The sequence below is a fragment of the Gopherus evgoodei genome, unplaced genomic scaffold, assembly GCF_007399415.2.
Source record: "Gopherus evgoodei ecotype Sinaloan lineage unplaced genomic scaffold, rGopEvg1_v1.p scaffold_36_arrow_ctg1, whole genome shotgun sequence".
Classification (NCBI taxonomy): domain Eukaryota; kingdom Metazoa; phylum Chordata; order Testudines; family Testudinidae; genus Gopherus; species Gopherus evgoodei.
This window is the reverse complement of record NW_022060038.1, coordinates 2,231,635-2,251,033: the sequence shown is the minus strand read 5'-3', so window position 1 is coordinate 2,251,033 and position 19,399 is coordinate 2,231,635. Positions and strand designations below refer to the sequence as shown.

At 45.5% G+C, this 19,399-nt stretch overlaps 2 protein-coding genes across 2 annotated transcripts; one reads left to right on the top strand and one right to left on the bottom strand.

The window, feature by feature from the left end:
- Positions 1-11,540: 11,540 nt before the first annotated feature.
- LOC115641924 (olfactory receptor 51G2-like) lies at positions 11,541-12,575 on the top strand. The gene has a single exon (XM_030545276.1). The coding sequence runs from the start codon at positions 11,541-11,543 to the stop codon at positions 12,573-12,575; it is 1,035 nt and encodes a 344-aa protein (XP_030401136.1).
- A 4,944-nt stretch (positions 12,576-17,519) lies between these two features.
- On the bottom strand, positions 17,520-18,476 carry LOC115641923 (olfactory receptor 51G2-like). Its single transcript, XM_030545275.1, has one exon. The coding sequence runs from the start codon at positions 18,474-18,476 to the stop codon at positions 17,520-17,522; it is 957 nt and encodes a 318-aa protein (XP_030401135.1).
- Positions 18,477-19,399: the final 923 nt, after the last annotated feature.

The following is a 19,399-nucleotide window of genomic DNA, read 5'->3' as shown; positions in this document are numbered from 1 at the left end:
GAACTTTCGTGGGTGAATACCCACTTCCTCAGATGCATCTGAGGAAGTGGGTATTCACCCACGAAAGCTCATGCTCCAAAACGTCTGTTAGTCTATAAGGTGCCACAGGATTCTTTGCTGCTTTTAGTAAGACACAATTTCCCTTTACAGAAACCATGTTGACTATTTCTCAGTAGTTTATGTTTTTCTATGTGTCTGACAATTTTATTCTTAACTATTGTTTCAACTAATTTGCCCGGTACCAATGTTACACTTACCGGTCTGTAATTGCCAGGATGACCTCTAGAGCCCTTTTTAAATATTGGTATTACATTAGCTAACTTCCAGTCATTGGGTACAGAAGCCGATTTAAAGGACAAGTTACAAACCTTAGTTAATAGTTCTGCAACTTCACATTTGAGTTCTTTCAGAACTCGTGGATGAATGGCATCTGGACTTGTTAACTCTGAGTTTATCAATTAATTCCAAAACCTCCTCTAGTGACACTTCAATCTGTGACAGTTCCTCAGATTTGTCACCTACAAAGGCCAGCTCAGATTTGGGAATCTCCCTGACATCCTCAGCCGTGAAGACTGAAGCAAAGAATCCATTTTGTTTCTCTGCAATGACTTTATCATCTTTAAGCACTCCTTTTGTATCTCAATCATCAAGGGGCCCCACTGGTTGTTTAACAGGCTTCCTGCTTCTGATGTACTTAAAAAACGTTTTGTTATTACCTCTGGAGTTCTTGGCTAGCCGTTCTTCAAACTCCTCTTTGGCTTTTCTTATTACACTCTTGCACTTAAGCTGGCAGTGTTTGTGCTCCTTTCTATTTGCCTCACTAGGATTTGACTTCAGAAATTTGCCAAGGGAGATTGTGAAGGCCAAAAGTGTAACTGGATCCAAAAGGAATCAGATAGGTGCATAGAGGCTAGGTCCATAAATAGCTATTAGCTGGGATGTTCAGGGACGCAGCCCCATGCTCCTAGTGTCTCTAAACCTTTGACTGCCAGAAGCTGGGTGCAGAAGACAGGGGAAGGATCACTCAATGGATGCCCTGTTTTCTTCTTTTCCTCTGAAGCATCTGCACTGTTCACTGTCAAAAGACCAGAAACTGGGCTAAATGAGCCATTAATCTGAAACAATATGGCCATTCTTATGTTCTTAAACTGTTCCACTGATGGATGAACTGCTGCAGACATGCCTTCTCCAGGGGATCTCTCTGTTATAGAGCTGGCATAGACACCATGGCAGAGGTCCAAGGCCTGCTGAGTGTGGGAGGCTGATGTGGGTGAGTGCTGCCCCCTAGGAGTGAAGTCTTGTAGCAGGAGTCACAGAGGTCCATGGTTCCAGCTAAAGATGGACTGAAAAACAAAATTCCCCCAACAATTTTTTTGACCCAAACAAAATGTTTCCTTTTCAGTCATAATGCTGCCCAGCTGCAGCTGCTTGGATCCCCAAGAGAAACTGGAGGCTTTTCATCTGCCTATTCCTCATAATGTAAATTAAGGTTGCAATGACCGAGTCTATGGCTGCACTCTGGAAACGCAAATGTCTAAACCTCCCAACCAGTCTATGGCTGGGGTATTGTGCCCATCTGATACTCTAACCAGCCTTCCCATCTCTGTGCAGCCCCCTCCACCCTGTACAAGGCCCCTTCAGCAGGTCCTGTGGGCAGTGGCTAGTGTGACAGGCCCTAGCAGCACAACTCTGAAGAACCTGTGCTAGCAGGGAGCTGGAGAGTGTCCTAGAGCAGTTGTGGAGGAAAAGAGACTGTGGGTGGGTGGGTCTAGCTACCAGTGGATCTCTGAGATCTGTGCCTATCTTGGGGGATCCCAAGGTCCTGGGTTCCCCTTTTCATTCCACAGGGAGAATTCTAGGACTGGAAGGGACTGCAAGAGTTCATCTAGTCCAGATCTCTGAGCTCGTGGCAGAACTAAGTACTAGCTAGACCATTTCTGACAGGGATTTGTCTAACACGCTATATAATCTCCAATCATGGAGATTCCACTACCTTCCTGGACCATAAAGATCCAAGGGAAATCTCCATGTAGGGAGCTTTGTGAAATCTCCCATCCCTGGCCTGCACCCAGAGTTTGTAATGCAGGAAAAGTGGCTGCTGGAGAGAAATCTGGTCCTATATTATTAGTTATTTATTATTACACCCCTACCCCGATATAACGCTGTCCTTGGGAGCCAAAAATCTTACTGCATTGTAGGTGAAAGCGCGTTATATCGAACTTGCTTTGATCCGCCGGAATGCACAGCCCCACCCCCCTGGAGCACTGCTTTACCGCGTTTGATCCAAATTCATGATATATAGGGTCGCATTATATTGGGGTAGAGATGTAATTATTATTATTAGTAGTAGTAGTATATTTTATTTCAGCCAGATCACAGCTCTGAGAGCATCATCGTTACCACTCAGCCACTCGCAAGGTAGCCATATGACAAATCAGAACCAAACAAACAGTGATGACAAGCCCAGATTCCAGGAACTGAGCCTGCAGCAGATTTTGTGCTGCAGTCGAGTTGGGCAGCATCATCACACGTCCCTTGTGAGTTGGCCTCCTGCAGTTTGCTGTTGGCCATGACAGGGTTAAAGCTGGTGTACACTAAGCGAAGCAGGTGAGGTTTCCTGATCACCAAATGGCCCCAAGGGAATGTGCAAACGTGCTTTATAAAGGCAGTTCCCTCTCTGTCTGAACAGATACTGCCTGCTGCCTGTGCTACCTCTCCAGTGACTCCTGTCCTTTATGGTGAAGACCTCTGGTGTCAGCTACTCCATGACTAGCAGGAATTAGGTACGTTGGCAGATTTCATGATCCTTAAAATGCAAAGTGAAGGGGAAAGATGGTTCTGTGCAGAGGCAGAGCACTCAGCTGGGCTGTCGGGGTCACTCAGTGATGGGGCTGGAGAGCAGACAGCGCTGAATAGCTAGGTAGCTCCCCTGCATCTGCCCATGCTCCATGGTGGATCATTCAAGCTACACAAAAACTTGATATTCCAAACGAGCTCGGAGTGTTAAAACCCCAATAACCATGTCAGGATTTCTCAGGGACTCCCATTTCTAGAGGTGTCATGTGCTCTGGGCCCGATCCTGCTGGGGCTGAGCAAGATGAGACCCCACGGAATGTCAGTGACTAGTTCCCAAATCGCCTCGGGTTTATTTTCTTCTGGAAATTTAATCAGCAAATGCATTTTCAAAGGTCTTATTCTCTGGCTTAATTGTGTATGCAGGAGTTCAAAACTGTGTTGCTCTGTGGTAATAGGTGCGATGAGGCATATTTCTGTTTCCTGACTGGCTGCAGGCTCCAGCCTTTCTGCCCTGTAGAGACCGCTCAGAGTTCCAGGGCTACCGGCATCTCTCCCACCTCTCTGGTGTCCAAGTGCCCGATGACAGGCCCTGTAGCCTTCCCTCTCCTGGGGTGAAATCTCTCTATTCTACCACCCTCAGCCTGGGCCTGGGGTACTGCACACTGAGGGTCACCTGTGCTTGCTGAGCTCGTCCAAGTGGGTTCGGCACCTGTGGTTCTTCCCTCTAGGAGTCTGTGAGTAGTGCTGAGATGAGTGGCCAGCCAGCCTTCTGGAACCAAAATATTGTTTAATCTGAACAGCAGGAATAAAGTGTAATCTGGGAGAATACGGGGGTTTTCAAACAACAGTCTGTACATGTCTCTGAGCCCAAGCGTTCCCATTCTGACGGGGACCCAGGCAGGTCGAAGGCCTTATGACTTCCCCAGCATTGTCTGTATGTGTCAGTCTGAAGAGATTCTCACAACAGCTACTCCACCTCTGGACAGATTCCCAGCGCTGGCAAAACAAGCTGTGTGATGTGGCTAGAGGCCAGAAATAGGCTCTTTGCAGCTTGTAGCTCTGGTGTTGTCTCTCAGTCTCCCTGGGGTGGTTACTGAGCGATGGCTTTTATTGAGCTGTTGCTTCCCTTCCTGCTTGTTTTTCAGCAGCCAGACTGGTTTCACCCAATACAGCCATAATATAAAAATTCCAATAGTGAACCCAATAGAGCTATATAAGAAACATCCCAAGAACCGGGTTTGACACACACATTCATTATGGCAGTTCAGCTCCATGTCTGTCCCCAATACCATTCCCATTTGCCATGGATTTTATGAATACAGGTCCGAAGCAGTTAGAGAGCAATAGACTACTTTCATGTGGGAAATGATGGTCCACTTGCATTTGACTTTTAAATGCACTTCCTGCAAACCCTCACTGTGCCTGAATAACAGCTGTTGGAGTCACTATGTACTAGAACAGGGGGCCCCAATGTGATGCCCACGGGCACCATGGCACCCGCAGGGGCATCTAAATGTGCTCGCGTCCTGGCTGGTGGTCAAGCACTCACCAAAATGCTGCCGAAATTCAGCAGCAACGCCTCTGGATGATGCCGCTTGCTACCGACAAACAGCATCATCGAGAGGTGTCGCCGCCGTAATTCGGCGCCAGACAAAAAGGTTGGGGGCCACTGTACTAGAGAGTGAGAGCCCAGGGAATGAATATTTTCTATACTGATCCCAGTGCCTGTTACCACTCCGGATACAGGCTGCAGACTGACAGAACAGAACCTGAGGAGAACCAGTTAGTTATTAACCCAGAGACAGAGGAGCTACTAGACTTTTGTTGCTGACAAGCAACTGAATGAGGGCTGAGACGCTGGGATCTTTTCAGTTTCAGGAGAAATACAGATGACATACATGTAATCCTTCTGCCAGATGTAGTCGGCAGCAACCAGAGCCAGTTTCAATATCTAGGGTTTTCTTTTCAATAATACAACAAAGAGGATCAAGCCGTCACCCAATAACCAGGGAAAGTTACACACCACTCCTGGGCACCTCTGAGAGGCAATACTTCCCTCTCGCAAGCACAGAGTCCAAGTGTACAAAAGAAACTTTTAATAAAAGGCGAGAAGTCTCCCGACATTAATTAGGGAAAATGCCACAACAGGATTCATAATCTTAAAATTGTGAGCCGGGCACATCTTCTGTCTCATGCTCTTGAGTTCTACAACCCAAAGTTCCTTTACTCTGCCCCCATCCCACTCACGGTGGTTGTCCTTGGTCAGTGAGGCCCTGGGGTTCAGAGGTGCATGTGTGTGATTTAACCTCCCACTTGCCATCTGATCACTTGCTGTGGTTGGCCACCCCCGCCAGCCATGGGTCCTCTCTGGTGACTGCCCCACTAGTCACTTGCTCCACTCTGGTCGATTGACTCTCAGTTACATTCTGCTGCCACCTGCCCTGTGACCTCTGTGACTGACAATTCTTCATGACTGTCAGCTTGTAGAAGGCTGGGCAGCAATGCTTTTCCACCACCAGTGATTTCAGCTCTCATTTAAACACTTACAATAAAAAAGGTTCCCAATGGAGTCTATTAAGCTCTATCTTTGAATGATGGGGCGGAAGCAGGACCTCTTGGAAATAGTGACCATAATACAATAGCATTCAACATCCCTATGGGGGGAAGAACACCTCAACAGCCCAACACTGTGGCATTTAATTTCAAAAGTGGGAACTATGCAAAAATGAGAGGGTTAGTTAAATAAAAGTTAAAAGGAACAGTGACTAAAGTGAAATCCCTGCAAGTTGCATGGGCCCTTTTTAAAGACACCGTAATAGAGGCCCAACTTCAATGTATACCCCAAATTAAGAAACATAGTAAAAGAACTAGAAAAGAGCCACCGTGGCTTAACTACCATGTAAAAGAAGCAGTGAGAGATAAAAAGACTTCCTTTAAAAAGTGGAAGTCAAATCCTAGTGAGGCAAATAGAAAGGAGCACAAACACTGCCAGCTTAAGTGCAAGAGTGTAATAAGAAAAGCCAAAGAGGAGTTTGAAGAACGGCTAGCCAAGAACTCCAGAGGTAATAACAAAATGTTTTTTAAGTACATCAGAAGCAGGAAGCCTGCTAAACAAGTGGGGCCCCTTGACGATCGAGATACAAAAGGAGCACTTAAAGATGATAAAGTCATTGCAGAGAAACAAAATGGATTCTTTGCTTCAGTCTTCACAGCTGAGGATGTTAGGGAGATTCCCAAACCTGAGCCGGCTTTTGTAGGTGACAAATCTGAGGAACTGTCACAGACTGAAGTGTCACTAGAGGAGGTTTTGGAATTAATTGATAAACTCAACATTAGCAAGTCACCAGGACCAGATGGCATTCACCCAAGAGTTCTGAAAGAAGTCAAATGTGAGGTTGCGGAACTATTAACTAAGGTTTGTAACCTGTCCTTTAAATCGGCTTCTGTACCCAATGACTGGAAATTAGCTAATGTAACGCCAATATTTAAAAAGGGCTCTAGAGATGATCCTGGCAATTACAGACCGGTAAGTCTAACATTGGTACCGGGCAAATTAGTCGAAACAATAGTTAAGAATAAAATTGTCAGACCCATAGAAAAACATAAACTGTTGAGAAATAGTCAACATGGTTTCTGTAAAGGGAAATTGTGTCTTAGTAATCTATTAGAGTTCTTTGAAGGGGTCAACAAATGTGGACAAGGGGGATCCAGTGGACATGGTGTATTTAGATTTCCAGAAAGCCTTTGACAAGATCCCTCAGCAAAGGCTCTTACGTAAATTAAGCTGTCATGGGATAAAAGGGAAGATCCTTTCATGGACTGAGAACTGGTTAAAAGACAGGGAACAAAGGGTAGGAATTGATGGTAAATTCTCAGAATGGAGAGGGGTAACTAATGGTGTTCCCCAAAGGTCAGTCCTAGGACCAATCCTATTCAATTTATTCATAAATGATCTGGAGAAAGGGGTAAACAGTAAGGTGGCAAAGTTTGCAGATGAAACTAAACTACTCAATATAGTTAAGACCAAAGCAGATTGTGAAGAACTTCAAAAAGATCTCAAAAAACTAAGTGACTGGGCAACAAAATGGCAAATGAAATGTAATGTGGATAAATGTAAAGTAATGTACATTTGAAAAAATAACTCCAACTATACATACAATATGATGGGGGCTACTTTAGCTACAACGAGTCAGGAAAAAGATCTTGGCATCATCGTGGATAGCTCTCTGAAGATAACCACGCAGTGTGCAGAAGCGGTCAAAAAAGCAAAAAGGGTGTTAGGAATCATTAAAAAAGGGATAGAGAATAAGACTGAGAATATATTATTGCCCTTATATAAATCCATGATATGCCCACATCTCGAATACTGTGTACAGATGTGGTCTCCTCACCTCAAAAAAGATATTCTAGCACTAGAAAAGGTTCAGAAAAGGGCAACTAAAATGATTAGGGGGTTGGAGAGGGTCCCATACGAGGAAAGATTAAAGAGGCTAGGCCTCTTCAGCTTGGAAAAGAGGAGACTAAGGGGGGATATGACAGAGATATATAAAATCATGAGTGATGTGGAGAAAGTGGATAAGGAAAAGTTACTTACTTATTCCCATAATACAAGAACTAGGGGTCACCAAATGAAATTAATAGGTAGCAGGTTTAAAACAAATAAAAGGAAGTTCTTCACACAGCACACAGTCAACTTGTGGAACTCCTTACCTGAGGAGGTTGTGAAGGCTGGGGCTATAACAATGTTTAAAAGGGAACTGGATAAATTCATGGTGGCTAAGTCCATAAATGGCTATTAGCCAGGATGGGTAAAAAATGGTGTTCCTAGCCTCTGTTCATCAGAGGATGGAGGTGGATGCCAGGAGAGAGATCACTTGATCATTGCCTGTTAGCTTCACTCCCTCTGGGGCACCTGGCATTGGCCACTGTCGGTAGACAGGTACTGGGCTAGATGGACCTTTGGTCTGACCCGGTACAGCCGTTCTTATGTTCTTATGTTAGGAACAGATTAAACCATACCTGGGACCCTTAAAGAGAGCCCACATCTCGTGCCTGGGATACCTGTCCCCACCCCTCTTACCTTCACAGGGCTCCGGCATTTGAGCCCATGGCTTAATGAGATACTTTCAGCTGAAGGTAGCCACCTCATTTCGGACAAGTTGAACACACTTTTGCTCTCCTTTATTCATGCAATAAAGACAAAAACATTAATAATAGTATTTCACTATCCTCGCTTTTAGTACTAAGGGAGCTGTACACCAGCAAAAGTTGAACACTTTGAGAAACACCTCTTTATCTACTGATATCAAGGGAGAGTAGGTGTGTTCATATAAATAGAGTTTGCTCCTCAAGTCTCTCCCTCTTCCAGGTAGCTGTCAGAGGAGAGTTCATTCAGACCCTATTTACATATGCTACTTTTTAAGTCCCACCTGAGAAATCTTCTCTGAAAGAAGATTCGTTATGCCAAAACTTTTCATTGTAATGCAAATATTAAAAACCAAACTTTCATGTGATGCATGTATATTGAAAGCCAGCAGCAGAGTCATTTGAATCTCTACAGGAAGGAGCGTGGTAACTTTACTGCTTAATGGCTTATGCTTTAGAAAGTATATCAGAAGTACTCCACAAACTGTTTGTTATGGGTTTGTGCTATTAACTCTTTCTTCTGTGAACAGCTGTATGATACTCTCCCCAGAAGCTGCTTCTAACACTTACATTCAGAGTCATAACACAATCCCACTGCAATACCTGTGCAAGACATTCAAAAAAGTCATGAGAGACCAGAACCGCTAGTCTGTGTTTCAGCAAACAGAGCTGAGGTGCAGGAAAGTGTAATATTGGTTGTATGTAATTTACTGTCATCACCTCTTACACAAGAGTGGCTGAAATAACTTGCACATTCAGTTGGATATTAGTGCAAATCTAGCATTTACACTATTCACTCATTTGTGACACCAACTCCTCCCCTGCCCCTGCCCAGCTGAAGTAACTGTCTGTGTTAGATTGTAACTTGCCAGATATCTACAGACCATTGCATGGGGAGAGGATTTAGGTCCTGTGAGGATGAAAAGAAGCCTGTGGATTATAAAACTCTCTGGATTCATTCAACTTTGGGCAGGCAAAAATCTTCAGTTTCTCTTGAAGGGATTCTTGGGGGTCACAGTGTATCATCTGGGGCATTTGGTAAGGGAAAGTTAATAGAACTCGGTTCTGATTGAATGTACACATGTAAATCTAAAGTGATGCTGTTGAACTCACTGTTATTGAATTAAGCACCTGGTCCTAAGAATTTATCCCCAAAAACCTGCAAAGCGGCAGTGGCATCATTTAAACTCTCAGGAGAGGACAAAATTGTGTGTGTGTTTGTGTGAAGGTGCGCATGCTTGTGCGTATGTAATGAGGCTGTCATAAACAGACAGTTAAGGGTTTATTCCTCTTTTACCTGTAAAGGGTTAATAAGTTACATAGCCTAGCTGACACCTGACCAGAGAAACCAATGGAGGGACAAGATGTTTTCAAAGAGGGAGGAGGGAAATCAGTCTTTGGTCTGTTCAGAAAAGTTTGTGCTGGTGTGAAGGATACAGGAATCAGCCATCTAACATTTCTTAAAAGTAGTAAGTGTTTAGAGAAGTAATGTATTAGATTATGTGTATTTTCTTTTGTGACTCGTTTTGCATAGAGGGAGAATCAAATGGGGTTTCTTTGTGTAACTAAGGTTTTGCCCAGAGGAACATCCTCTGTGTTTTGAATCTGTTGTCCATGAAAGTAGCTTGCATGCTAATCTCACAGAGGTATTCCTTTCACCCTTTTCCTTTAATTAAAAGTCTTCTTTTAAAGAACCTGATTGATTTTTCCTTGTTTTAAGATCCAAGGGTTTTTTGGATCTGGGCTCACCAGGAATTGGTGGGAGGTGAATCAGTCTCAATCCTGCCAGGAAAAGGGGGATAAAGACTGGGGAAATATTTGGAGGGAAGATAGAGTTTCCAAATTATTCTCTCAAAAATGTTTGTTTAAACTAGTTGGTGGTGGCAGCTACTATATCTAAGCTGATAAATAAGCTATGGGGTTATCTCATGTAGGTCCCCATATCTTTACCCTAAAGTTCAGAGTGGGAGTGACACCTTGACAGAGGCAATGAAACACATTTATAAATAGCTTGAATGTAGGACACATAAATACCATTTTCACCATGCACGTGTGTCATGGCATAAATCCCCACGCTGAACCTTAGCGTCCAAAAGGTGGGGTACCAGCATGAATCCCCCTAAGCTTAATTACCAGCTTAGATCTTGTACTGCTGCCACCAACCAGGAATTCCAGTGCCTGGTAAACTCTGGTCCCCCCAAAACCTTCTCAGAGGACCCCAAGCCCCAGACCCCCTGGATCTTGCACAAAGAAAGTAAACCCTTTCGTCCACCGTTGCCTCTCCCAAGCTTTCCCTCCCTGGGTTACCCTGGAAGATCACTGTGATTCAAACTCCTTGAATCTAAAAACAGAGAGGAGTGCACCTTGCCCCCTCCTCTTTCCCCCTCCCCAAGAGGTAATACAGATTCAAGCTCCGTGAATCTAAAACAGAGGGATTCTACCTTCCCCCCTCCCTTCTCTCTCCCTATCTCCCACCAGTTCCCTGGTGAGTACAGACTCAATTCTCTTGAGCCTCAACAAGGGGAAAAAAATTAATCAAGTCTTAGAAAGAAAACTTCTCATAAAAAGAAAGAAAAAAAGTAAAAGTTGTCTCTGTAATTTAGATGGTAAATGTTACAGGGTTTTTCAACTTATAGACACTAGAGAGGAACCTTCCCCCCAGCACAAATACACATTAAAATCATTCCAGCAAAATACACATTTGCAAATAAAGAAAACAATCAAAAAGACTAAACCACCTTTGTACTTATCCTCACTATTTGAATAGAAAATTAGAGAGCCTGTAGGTACGACTGGTTAACCTCAGAATCCAGAGAGAGCAACAGACAAAGAAAACACACAAACAAAGACTTCCCTCCACTGAGATTTGAAAGTATCTTGTCTTCTGATTGGTTTTCTGGTCAGGTGGTCCAGGTTCACTGCTTGTAACCGTTTACAGGTAAAAGACATTAACCCTTAACTATCTGTTTATGACAACTTGCCATGCATTTACCCACATGCCATGGTACAAAGGGCCAGAGTCAGAAGTGGAGGGCCAGAAAATGTGTGTGTATGAGGATCACATTTCTAAAATCACACAGTGCTCAAATAGGCTGTGGAACTCACAGTCAAAAGATATCACAGGGGCCAAGAGCTTAGCAGAATTCAAAGAATGATGGGCTCTTTATATGGGTAACCAGAAATTCCAGTTACAGCAGTGAGACTTTAGAAAAAAAAAGTCTTGTAAGGGCTCTAAACCTTACTGATTTACATCACAAAATATGTCTACTAGTGGGTGCCAATGAAAACTTTTCCCTGGGAACAGTTTATCTCAGAGCTGCCTATTGCAGGGTTTCTTCCACCTTCCATGGAAACATCTGGAGCTGGCCATTGAATACTGGGCTAGATGCAGTGCAGGTCTGATCCAGTCTGGCCATGCCTATGTTCCTTTTGTTGCTGCAAATCCAAGACTATATATTTGCTGACCTTCCTTCAACTCCTAGGAGTCTCTAGATTTCCACTGAGAGCAGAAAGATGTCTTGTTAAATATCATCTAGTCTCCTGTTCTTTTTCCTTTTAGGAAGGAGAGTTCAAAACGCCTGGGACCTGCCCAGTACATTATGTCAGCTGTCAATGACACCAAATCCAACTCTAAAGTGTTCCTTCTGACTGGGATACCTGGGCAGGAAGATGTCCATCTCTGGATCTCTATCCCCTTCTGCTTAATGTATGTTATCTCAATAGTAGGAAATTCAGTCATCCTGTTCATTATAAAAACAGATCCTAGCCTCCATGAGCCCATGTACATTTTCCTTTCCATGTTGGCCGTCACAGACCTTGGCTTATCGATAACCACCATGCCAACAATACTGGGCATATACTTGTTTAACTCTAGGGAGATCAGCCTTGATGCCTGTTTTGCCCAGCTGTTCTTCATCCACTCACTGTCATTCACTGAATCCTCCATTCTCTTGTTGATGGCCTTTGACCGCTTTGTTGCCATCTGTAACCCACTGAGATACGCTTCCATCTTAACTCGTCCAAGAATAGCCAAGATGGGACTGATGTTTGTGTTAAGAGGGTTTATCCTAACATTCCCACTCCCCTTTCTCTTGAAGCGGTTCCAATACTGTCGAGCCAATGTCCTCTCCCATTCCTACTGCCTTAACCAGGAGGTCATGAAGATCGCTTGTTCAGATATCACAGTCAACAGCCTGTATGGTTTGTTTATTACACTCTTAATGGTGGGGTTGGATTCGCTGTTCATATTCCTCTCTTATGTGAGGATCCTCAAAACAGTGCTGAAAGTTGCATCCCCCACAGAATGCCTGAGGGCCCTGAACACCAGCGTCTCCCACCTCTGTGCTGTTCTCCTCTTTTACACACCAAAGATCAGCTTGTCTGTGTTACACAGATTCGGGAAGGGCTCTCCTCCATTGCTTCAGATTCTCCTGGGCTACGTCTACCTGCTTGTCCCGCCTCTGATGAATCCAATTGTGTACAGCATGAAAAGCAAACACCTTCGTGTGAGGATAATCAGGTTGTTTGTCAAGCGATGGGTCAGTTCATTACCCGGGTCCAGCGCTGGTTACATGGCAGATGAAAACCAGGGGACATCTATTCCATCCTGGACCCTTACATTCGAGATGACATAAGCTATTGATCTCCACTTTGGAGAGAGAGGTTCAGGCAGGATCTAAGGCCTGGAATAATGGGATAGGGGCTGCTCCTGCTTCCTGATGAGGGAGAACAGTGCACTTGGGGAAGATGACCAAGGCAGACAGCAACATTTACAAAATTACTATGTTCCTGCAGAGACTGGGGGAATGGTGGGGTATTGGCCAATAAAGAGCTGTATCGACGGTTGGAGCAGTCTTGATACAGTCAATAAGGAGACGGGCTGTGGATGTTGTTTTGCACTATAACTGGCCCATCCTTGGCCCATCTCTGCTTAAAAATCCAGGGGCCATGAAAAAAGCTGCAATGCTGTTGTGCTCTCACAGTCTTTCCCCTTCCTGAGCGCTCTGGGTGCTGCGTGATCCATGGGTGTTGCACCAACTTTGACCAGGCACTATTCAAGGGGCATGGACACCCACCCTTCCCCTACCCCCTTAGCCAACTCCTAATGACTGAATCATGTAAGAGACATGATTAACACCAGTACCCCAGGAGAAGACATTCACACAGCCCCAAGAGCAGCCCCCAGCCTCTAAATCTGCCCCCCCCAGGATGCATCCCCTTAGGGAAATTGTAGAATTTGAGGCTCCCCACTGAGGCCTGGGCTCCCAGGGCAGCTCTCACCACAGCCCAGATCTGGCCTGGCCAGAGGGCAGAACCTCAGGGGTAGTGGAGGAGCAAGGGAAGGGCCCACTAGAAAGTGATGGGGACAGGGTTCAGGGTGTCAGGGGAAGAGATTGGGCAGCGGGTGCAGCAAGCCTGAACCAACGCTGACCCCAGCCAGAAGGGTGGTGGGTGGCTCTTGAATAAAGGAGAATGGTGGGACTAGAGGTTAGTAGACCTTGTGTTTTGGAGAAGACTGAATAAATGCGACCCCACAAAGGGGGCTCTTGTTTTAAGTATCCCAGGCTGAGATTCAGTTATTGCAAGGATATTAGAGGAAAGGACAGGGCACCTGCAGGGCTACCTCAGATCACAAGGAGTCACTCTGGTGTGACCCCTGTGTGCATGGACTGGGCTAGAATTTTCCACGCTCTTGGAAGCCGTTACCACTGCGTGGAATTCCACCCAACACCCAAGCTGCTCTAAACTCTGCTGAGGCAAGGGGAGAATAGGCCAGTGAATCAAACTTCTGTAACTGGCTCCTTGCCATCCCCGCTCGCTGAGTCCAGCTGGGCCTGTCACCACTCACATGGCTGGAATGCTGCCTGTGATCTGTGCATTGCTCTGTGACTCAACAGAGCTGGGTTTGATTCCTTTCCCCTATGTGGCTATGCGCTATTGGCTGTCTCTGAGCCTCTGCACAGGTGGGGAATAACCTTGCCCTGTCTCACAGCAGTGATGGGAAGATATATACATTCAATGTGCTCAGATTCTCTCACTAGGGAGCTACATGGGACTCTAAGATCAGGGTGTGACTACTTCCCATATTCTTCATAAAAATATAGTTATAAAATGATTATAGCATATCTAGAATGTATTTTATGCAAGATGAATCATGTAAGGTGCCATTGGAAAGATACTGACTATGATTATCCTATTTGTATGCACGTTCCATTTCTGTCTCTGAAGTTAGGGAATATTGACTAGGTAACAATTACAAGTGTGTTTACACCTGGAGAACACCCACCAGGTATTATGCAATCAGCCTGGATGGGCCATTAGGGAGAACAATAAGAGTTTCGTATCAGAGGGGTAAGACCAAGGTTTGCCTGCTCTCCTGCTCCAGTCCAGTTAAAAGACTGAGCTGTAGCTTTGTTCTAGTCAAGTTACCTTCCTAGCTTTCAGATAGCATCATTTTTTCACTATTTCTCACCATATTTGAAAAGAGGATAAAAGCAAGAAACATCACCTATCAGTGTGCTTTTATCCGAACAGGCTTAAACTAAAACATTCTCAACCTTGAATTGATTACTCAGACCAGCGATGAGAACGATTAACTAACTGTACATTTATAAATGGCTAGCATAATATCTAACACTTAAGGTAACATGATGAAGTGGGTATTCATTCACCCACGAAAGTTCGTGCTCCAATACGTCTGTTAGGCTATAAGGTACCACAGGATTCTTTGTCGCTTTTTAATAGGAGTTTGAACATGCTAATCTCCCACCTTCCTGAGAAGCTTCCTGGGATGCTGTTTTGACACTGCAGCTTCATGTGATCATATCACATGGTATTGGACCCCATCTTGGCCTGCTGATATTGTTCCAAAAATAGAGGGTGGGGCTCAAACTGGGAAAAGAAGCATTCCTGCCCTGTGTAAATCCTATTTAAGGCATGGAATTGAGTTAATCAGGGTCGGTTCTTCACAGAATCCTCACCCAAAATGACTGCTGAAAACACCTAAGACTGATCTGGGGAAGAAAGAACTAGACCCAGGCTAGAAGGTGTCCAGCCTGTGAAAGGAATACCTGGAGTTCTACACTGCAAGCAAGAGCAGTTTGTTTTCAAGAAACTCTGCAACCTGCTTAGAAGGACAGTTAAGGATAGAAATTATTACTTGTAGCCAGTTCCTTTAGTGTATTAAGCTTGGTTTGAGTGTTCATTTTGTTTGCTGCCACTTATAATCACTGAAATCTATCTTTTTGTAGTTAGCAAACTTGTTTATTCTAAAACCCAGTTTGTGGAATTCATAATGGACCAGAGGAGCTGTGTGTATATTCCTCCACATTCAGGGAGGGACTGCTGGACAGTTCTCTGTGCAGTGCATGACAATACAATTTTGGGTTTACACTCTTGATGGGGTGAGTATTTCAGCGCCAGGCAATTCCTGAGCTGAGTCTTGCTGTGCAGAGCTGATCTCAGTGTCTGTGGCTTTCTGCAGCTGGATGTGTCCCTACCCGTGTGTGTGCTGTAGGAGGCTTGAGGGCCTGGCTCAGCAGGACAGTGTAAGAGAGCCCAGGCTGGTGGAACAGGCGGGCTCAGTGATACCCCAGTACATCAGGTGTCATCCCACAGGAGGGAGAGGTCTATCATACAGGGCTGTGTCAGGGTTCCAAAGAGCAACACCTCTGACATTTGTCTATAAGAGGTTTCTTACCCTGTAACACGGACACAGCTGAGCACAATGGTGCCTGGGCCCAGGCTCACACAGGTTTCAGCACATGCCGCTTCCTCAAGAAAGGGGCAAACAGATGGGAAGATGCTCTCAGAGACACAGGGAAACTAGGCTGGGTCCCAATAGCTCCTTGGCTTCCCAAAAGAATGTAAACTGGGCCAGTTCTGTTCCTCTATCTCCAGAGCAAAGCCTGTCTAACTTAGCTTGTAGTGAGACGCTAGATGGATGAGTGTACATATGTGATAGCTGCTTGTTATTTTAAAACTATTTTATGTAATACTTTGTGCTGTTTACTAATAAACCTATTTGTTTTAAGGAAGCTGATTGCTCTGGTCACAAACACCCAAAGGGAAGCGACTGAGATATCCCATCAGACCTACTTGGTGATAAGTATTAGCATAGATGGGGTGTTGTTCCCAGATCCAAGAGTGGGACAATTGTGAGATTCCCTCCAAGACAAGATAGGACCTGGTTTAGAGGATAAAGAAACCATATATTTCAGTGTCAAGATTGATTCCCTACTCTGGCACTCTGAGTGCAGAAGTGGGGGCCCAAAAGGACTTTAAAAAATGAATACAGATCCTCCTGGCTTGGTTAGCAGTTCTGCCACCACCCAAGCGCAAAACCCCTTGGAGAGCTCAGGAAGGCACATTTGGGAATTCCTTCCTGTGGGGTACCCTCAAGCCCTTTCATTCCTCCTCTGGGAAAAGCTGAGAAAAGGGAAAAGAAAAAAAATCGGCTCTTGCTACCAGCTAACTGAAAACCAGGTGCACAGACCTCGTAAAATACAGAAATCCTTCCTCTTCCCAGGCACAGGACAGTAGCAGAAAAATATGACGTGGAACTTAAAGAGGTAAGAACTCTGCTACATGTTGTGCTGTCACATGTAAAAACCATCCCATCCTTTTGTGGCATCCTCCAAAACTACAGCAGCAGGTGGCTGGGATTTCCATGGGGTAATTCTGCCTAGTTGAAAAGAAATAATAAAAGATCAAGCTCGCTTGACGGTTCTGGGTTCAGGTCAGGATTTATTATTATTTTTCAGTCTTTACCATCGTGCCAGGGATGTGAAGGACACAAAGCAGGACATGATGCGCTTACAGGATAAAATAGGCCTTTGGAGGTATCTGGTGCATTTGGCCACGCTGAAGCTGTGCCCCAGCTGTATGGGCCTGGGGTGGGATGGGTCATAGGAGCTGGCTATACAGGGATCAGTCACTCAGTGCTTAATAATAATACCTAGCACTTGTCATCAGTACATCTCAAAGTGTTTTAAAAGGCAGTCAGTGTTAGCACTCCCATTTTACATATGGGGAAACTGAGGCACAGGGTGATGAAGATACTTGGCCAAGGTCACCCAACAGACCAGGGGCAGAGCCAGGATTAGAACCCAAGTCTTGTTTGATGCTCTGTCTGCTCGATCACACTGCCTCTTTACATGCAGGCACCTCTGGGTGGGATGTTTTTGGCAGCTGTTTAACCACACTTAGAAATTTTGCACATGATTATGAGGAAAGAAGTGAAGCAACTGTCAGGCCAGCATTCTAGCAAGTATCTCAGGAATAACTTTACTGAAGTCAGAGGAGTTGGATGTAATGAGGCGCATAGCAGCTGTTCTCTACCTAGGGCTACCAGTAGCCATCCGGCGGCTAACCTCTGGGATATCCTTACATTGTTTTCCCCATTTGCCTTTGACAGAGAATCCCATTGGACGATGAGCCTGGCTCTGCCATAGCCTCACACCTCATGACACCTTATAAACCTGTGAAAAGTGGGTGCAAATGCTACCAGATTCACAGAGATGCTTTTTACACAGATGTGAATGATGGCATGGGTGCAGGGCCAGTGTGAACAAGCCCCCTCAGTCTTTATTTGGGATCCTCTTTCTCTGGAACCTCTGGACTATCCTCCTGCAGATCTGCTTGGTCTTCACGCTGTACACGATGGGGTTCATCATGGGTGGGACCAGCACATAGACATAGGCTATGAGGACGGGGACGAGGGGAGAGGCACTTTCCTCGAAACGATGGATCATAGAGATGCCAATCATGGGGATGTAAAAGATCAGGACAGCACAGATGCGGGAAACGAAGGTGTTCAGAGCCTTGAGGCACTCCTCCTTGGATGCAATGCTCAACACAGTCGTAATGATCATGACATAGGATAGTACAATGAGCAGCGCATCTAAGCCCATCATGATGATGACCACAAACAAGCCGTAGATGCTGTTGATCATCCTGTTGGAGCAGGCCAGCTTCATGACATCCTGGTGCAGACAGAAGGAGGGGGAGAGGACATTGGGAAGACAATACCGCAGCCGCCGGAGGAGAATAGGGGTTGGCATTACCATGACCACGCTCCTCGCCATGAGAACCAGCCCTATCCTGGCAACAATGGCGTTGGTTAAGATTGAGGCATACCTCAGGGGCTTGTGAATGGCCACAAAGCAGTCAAAGGCCATGGCCAGCAACACAGCTGACTCCATGACAGAGAAAGTGTGGATGAAGTACAGCTGGGCGAAGCAAGCATCGGCATTAACCTTCCTGGAATTAAGCAGGAAGATGCTCAGCATTGTGGGCAGCATGGAAGCTGACAGGCCCAGGTCGGTGAGTGCCAGCATGCTCAGGAAATAGTACATGGGCTGGTGGAGGCTCAGCTCCGCCCGTATAATGAACAGGATGATGCAGTTCCCTAGGACTGCCACAATATACAAGGAGCACAAAGGGATGGCGAGCCAGCCGTGTGCTTGTTCCAGCCCTGGGATGCCCATCAGGAGGAATAATGCAGAGCTGGCTGAGGTTTGATTGAAAGCTGCCATGCTGCCGTGCCCGGGTCAGCGACACTGTTCCCTAGAACGAGAAGCAATTTTGTTATTAAAGCCATGATTGGGTGCCACAGAATCTATTCCCAACATAGTACAAATCCTTGAGCCAAACTCTTCCCAGGTGTACCTCCACTGATTCCCAAGCAATTGCTGCAGCAGTGAATTTGGGATTCGCTGTTACTGGAGAGAGAGGAAAAAAAAACACCTGTTCCCTTTTAGAAAGGCATCTTGTTTAGCTTTGACTAGCTGCAAGGACCTTGTATGAAGTTGTGCATTCTGTGCATCACTTATGATTTCTCCTGAGGCAGCATAACCCCACCTTGTCATTGGTTAACTGACTCCATCACTGCTTCATGGGAACAAGAGATCAGAGCTGTGTACTTCTAATGTACTGCAGCTTCAATCAAGTTAATACATCTCTATTGTCTCATTCCAGAGCTCACATACTTTTCACCAGGGGCTGACTCCGGAGGTCCCTGCTCAGGAGAAACTTCCACTGCAATCCATGGGAGTAAGGACTCAGTGACCACCGAGAGAGGGTTTTGGAGCTGGCCCAGTGACACAGATGAGCCTGATCCTTACCCCTGAAAGACTGTTCAGCATTGGTGAATGGGTGCTGAGAAGATACCGAACATACACTGTGGGTTCAAAGGTAGATGCCAGAAGCTAGGCACCCAAATCTGCATTTAGACACCCAGTTAAATCAGCCCTATTGCTAGGAGCGCAGCACACTCACAGCTCCCAGTGGCTTCCTGGAGTGGACCTGGGGGTATTCTTTGTACTGTTGGCCTGTGAGGAGCAGTTGCTTTTTTCCCTCCCTGCCCCACTACCTCCAGCACACACATATCCACCCCCTTCCCCTCACTCTTTCACAGTCCACGACACCATTCACTCTTTTCAAAGGAAATGAATTTGCA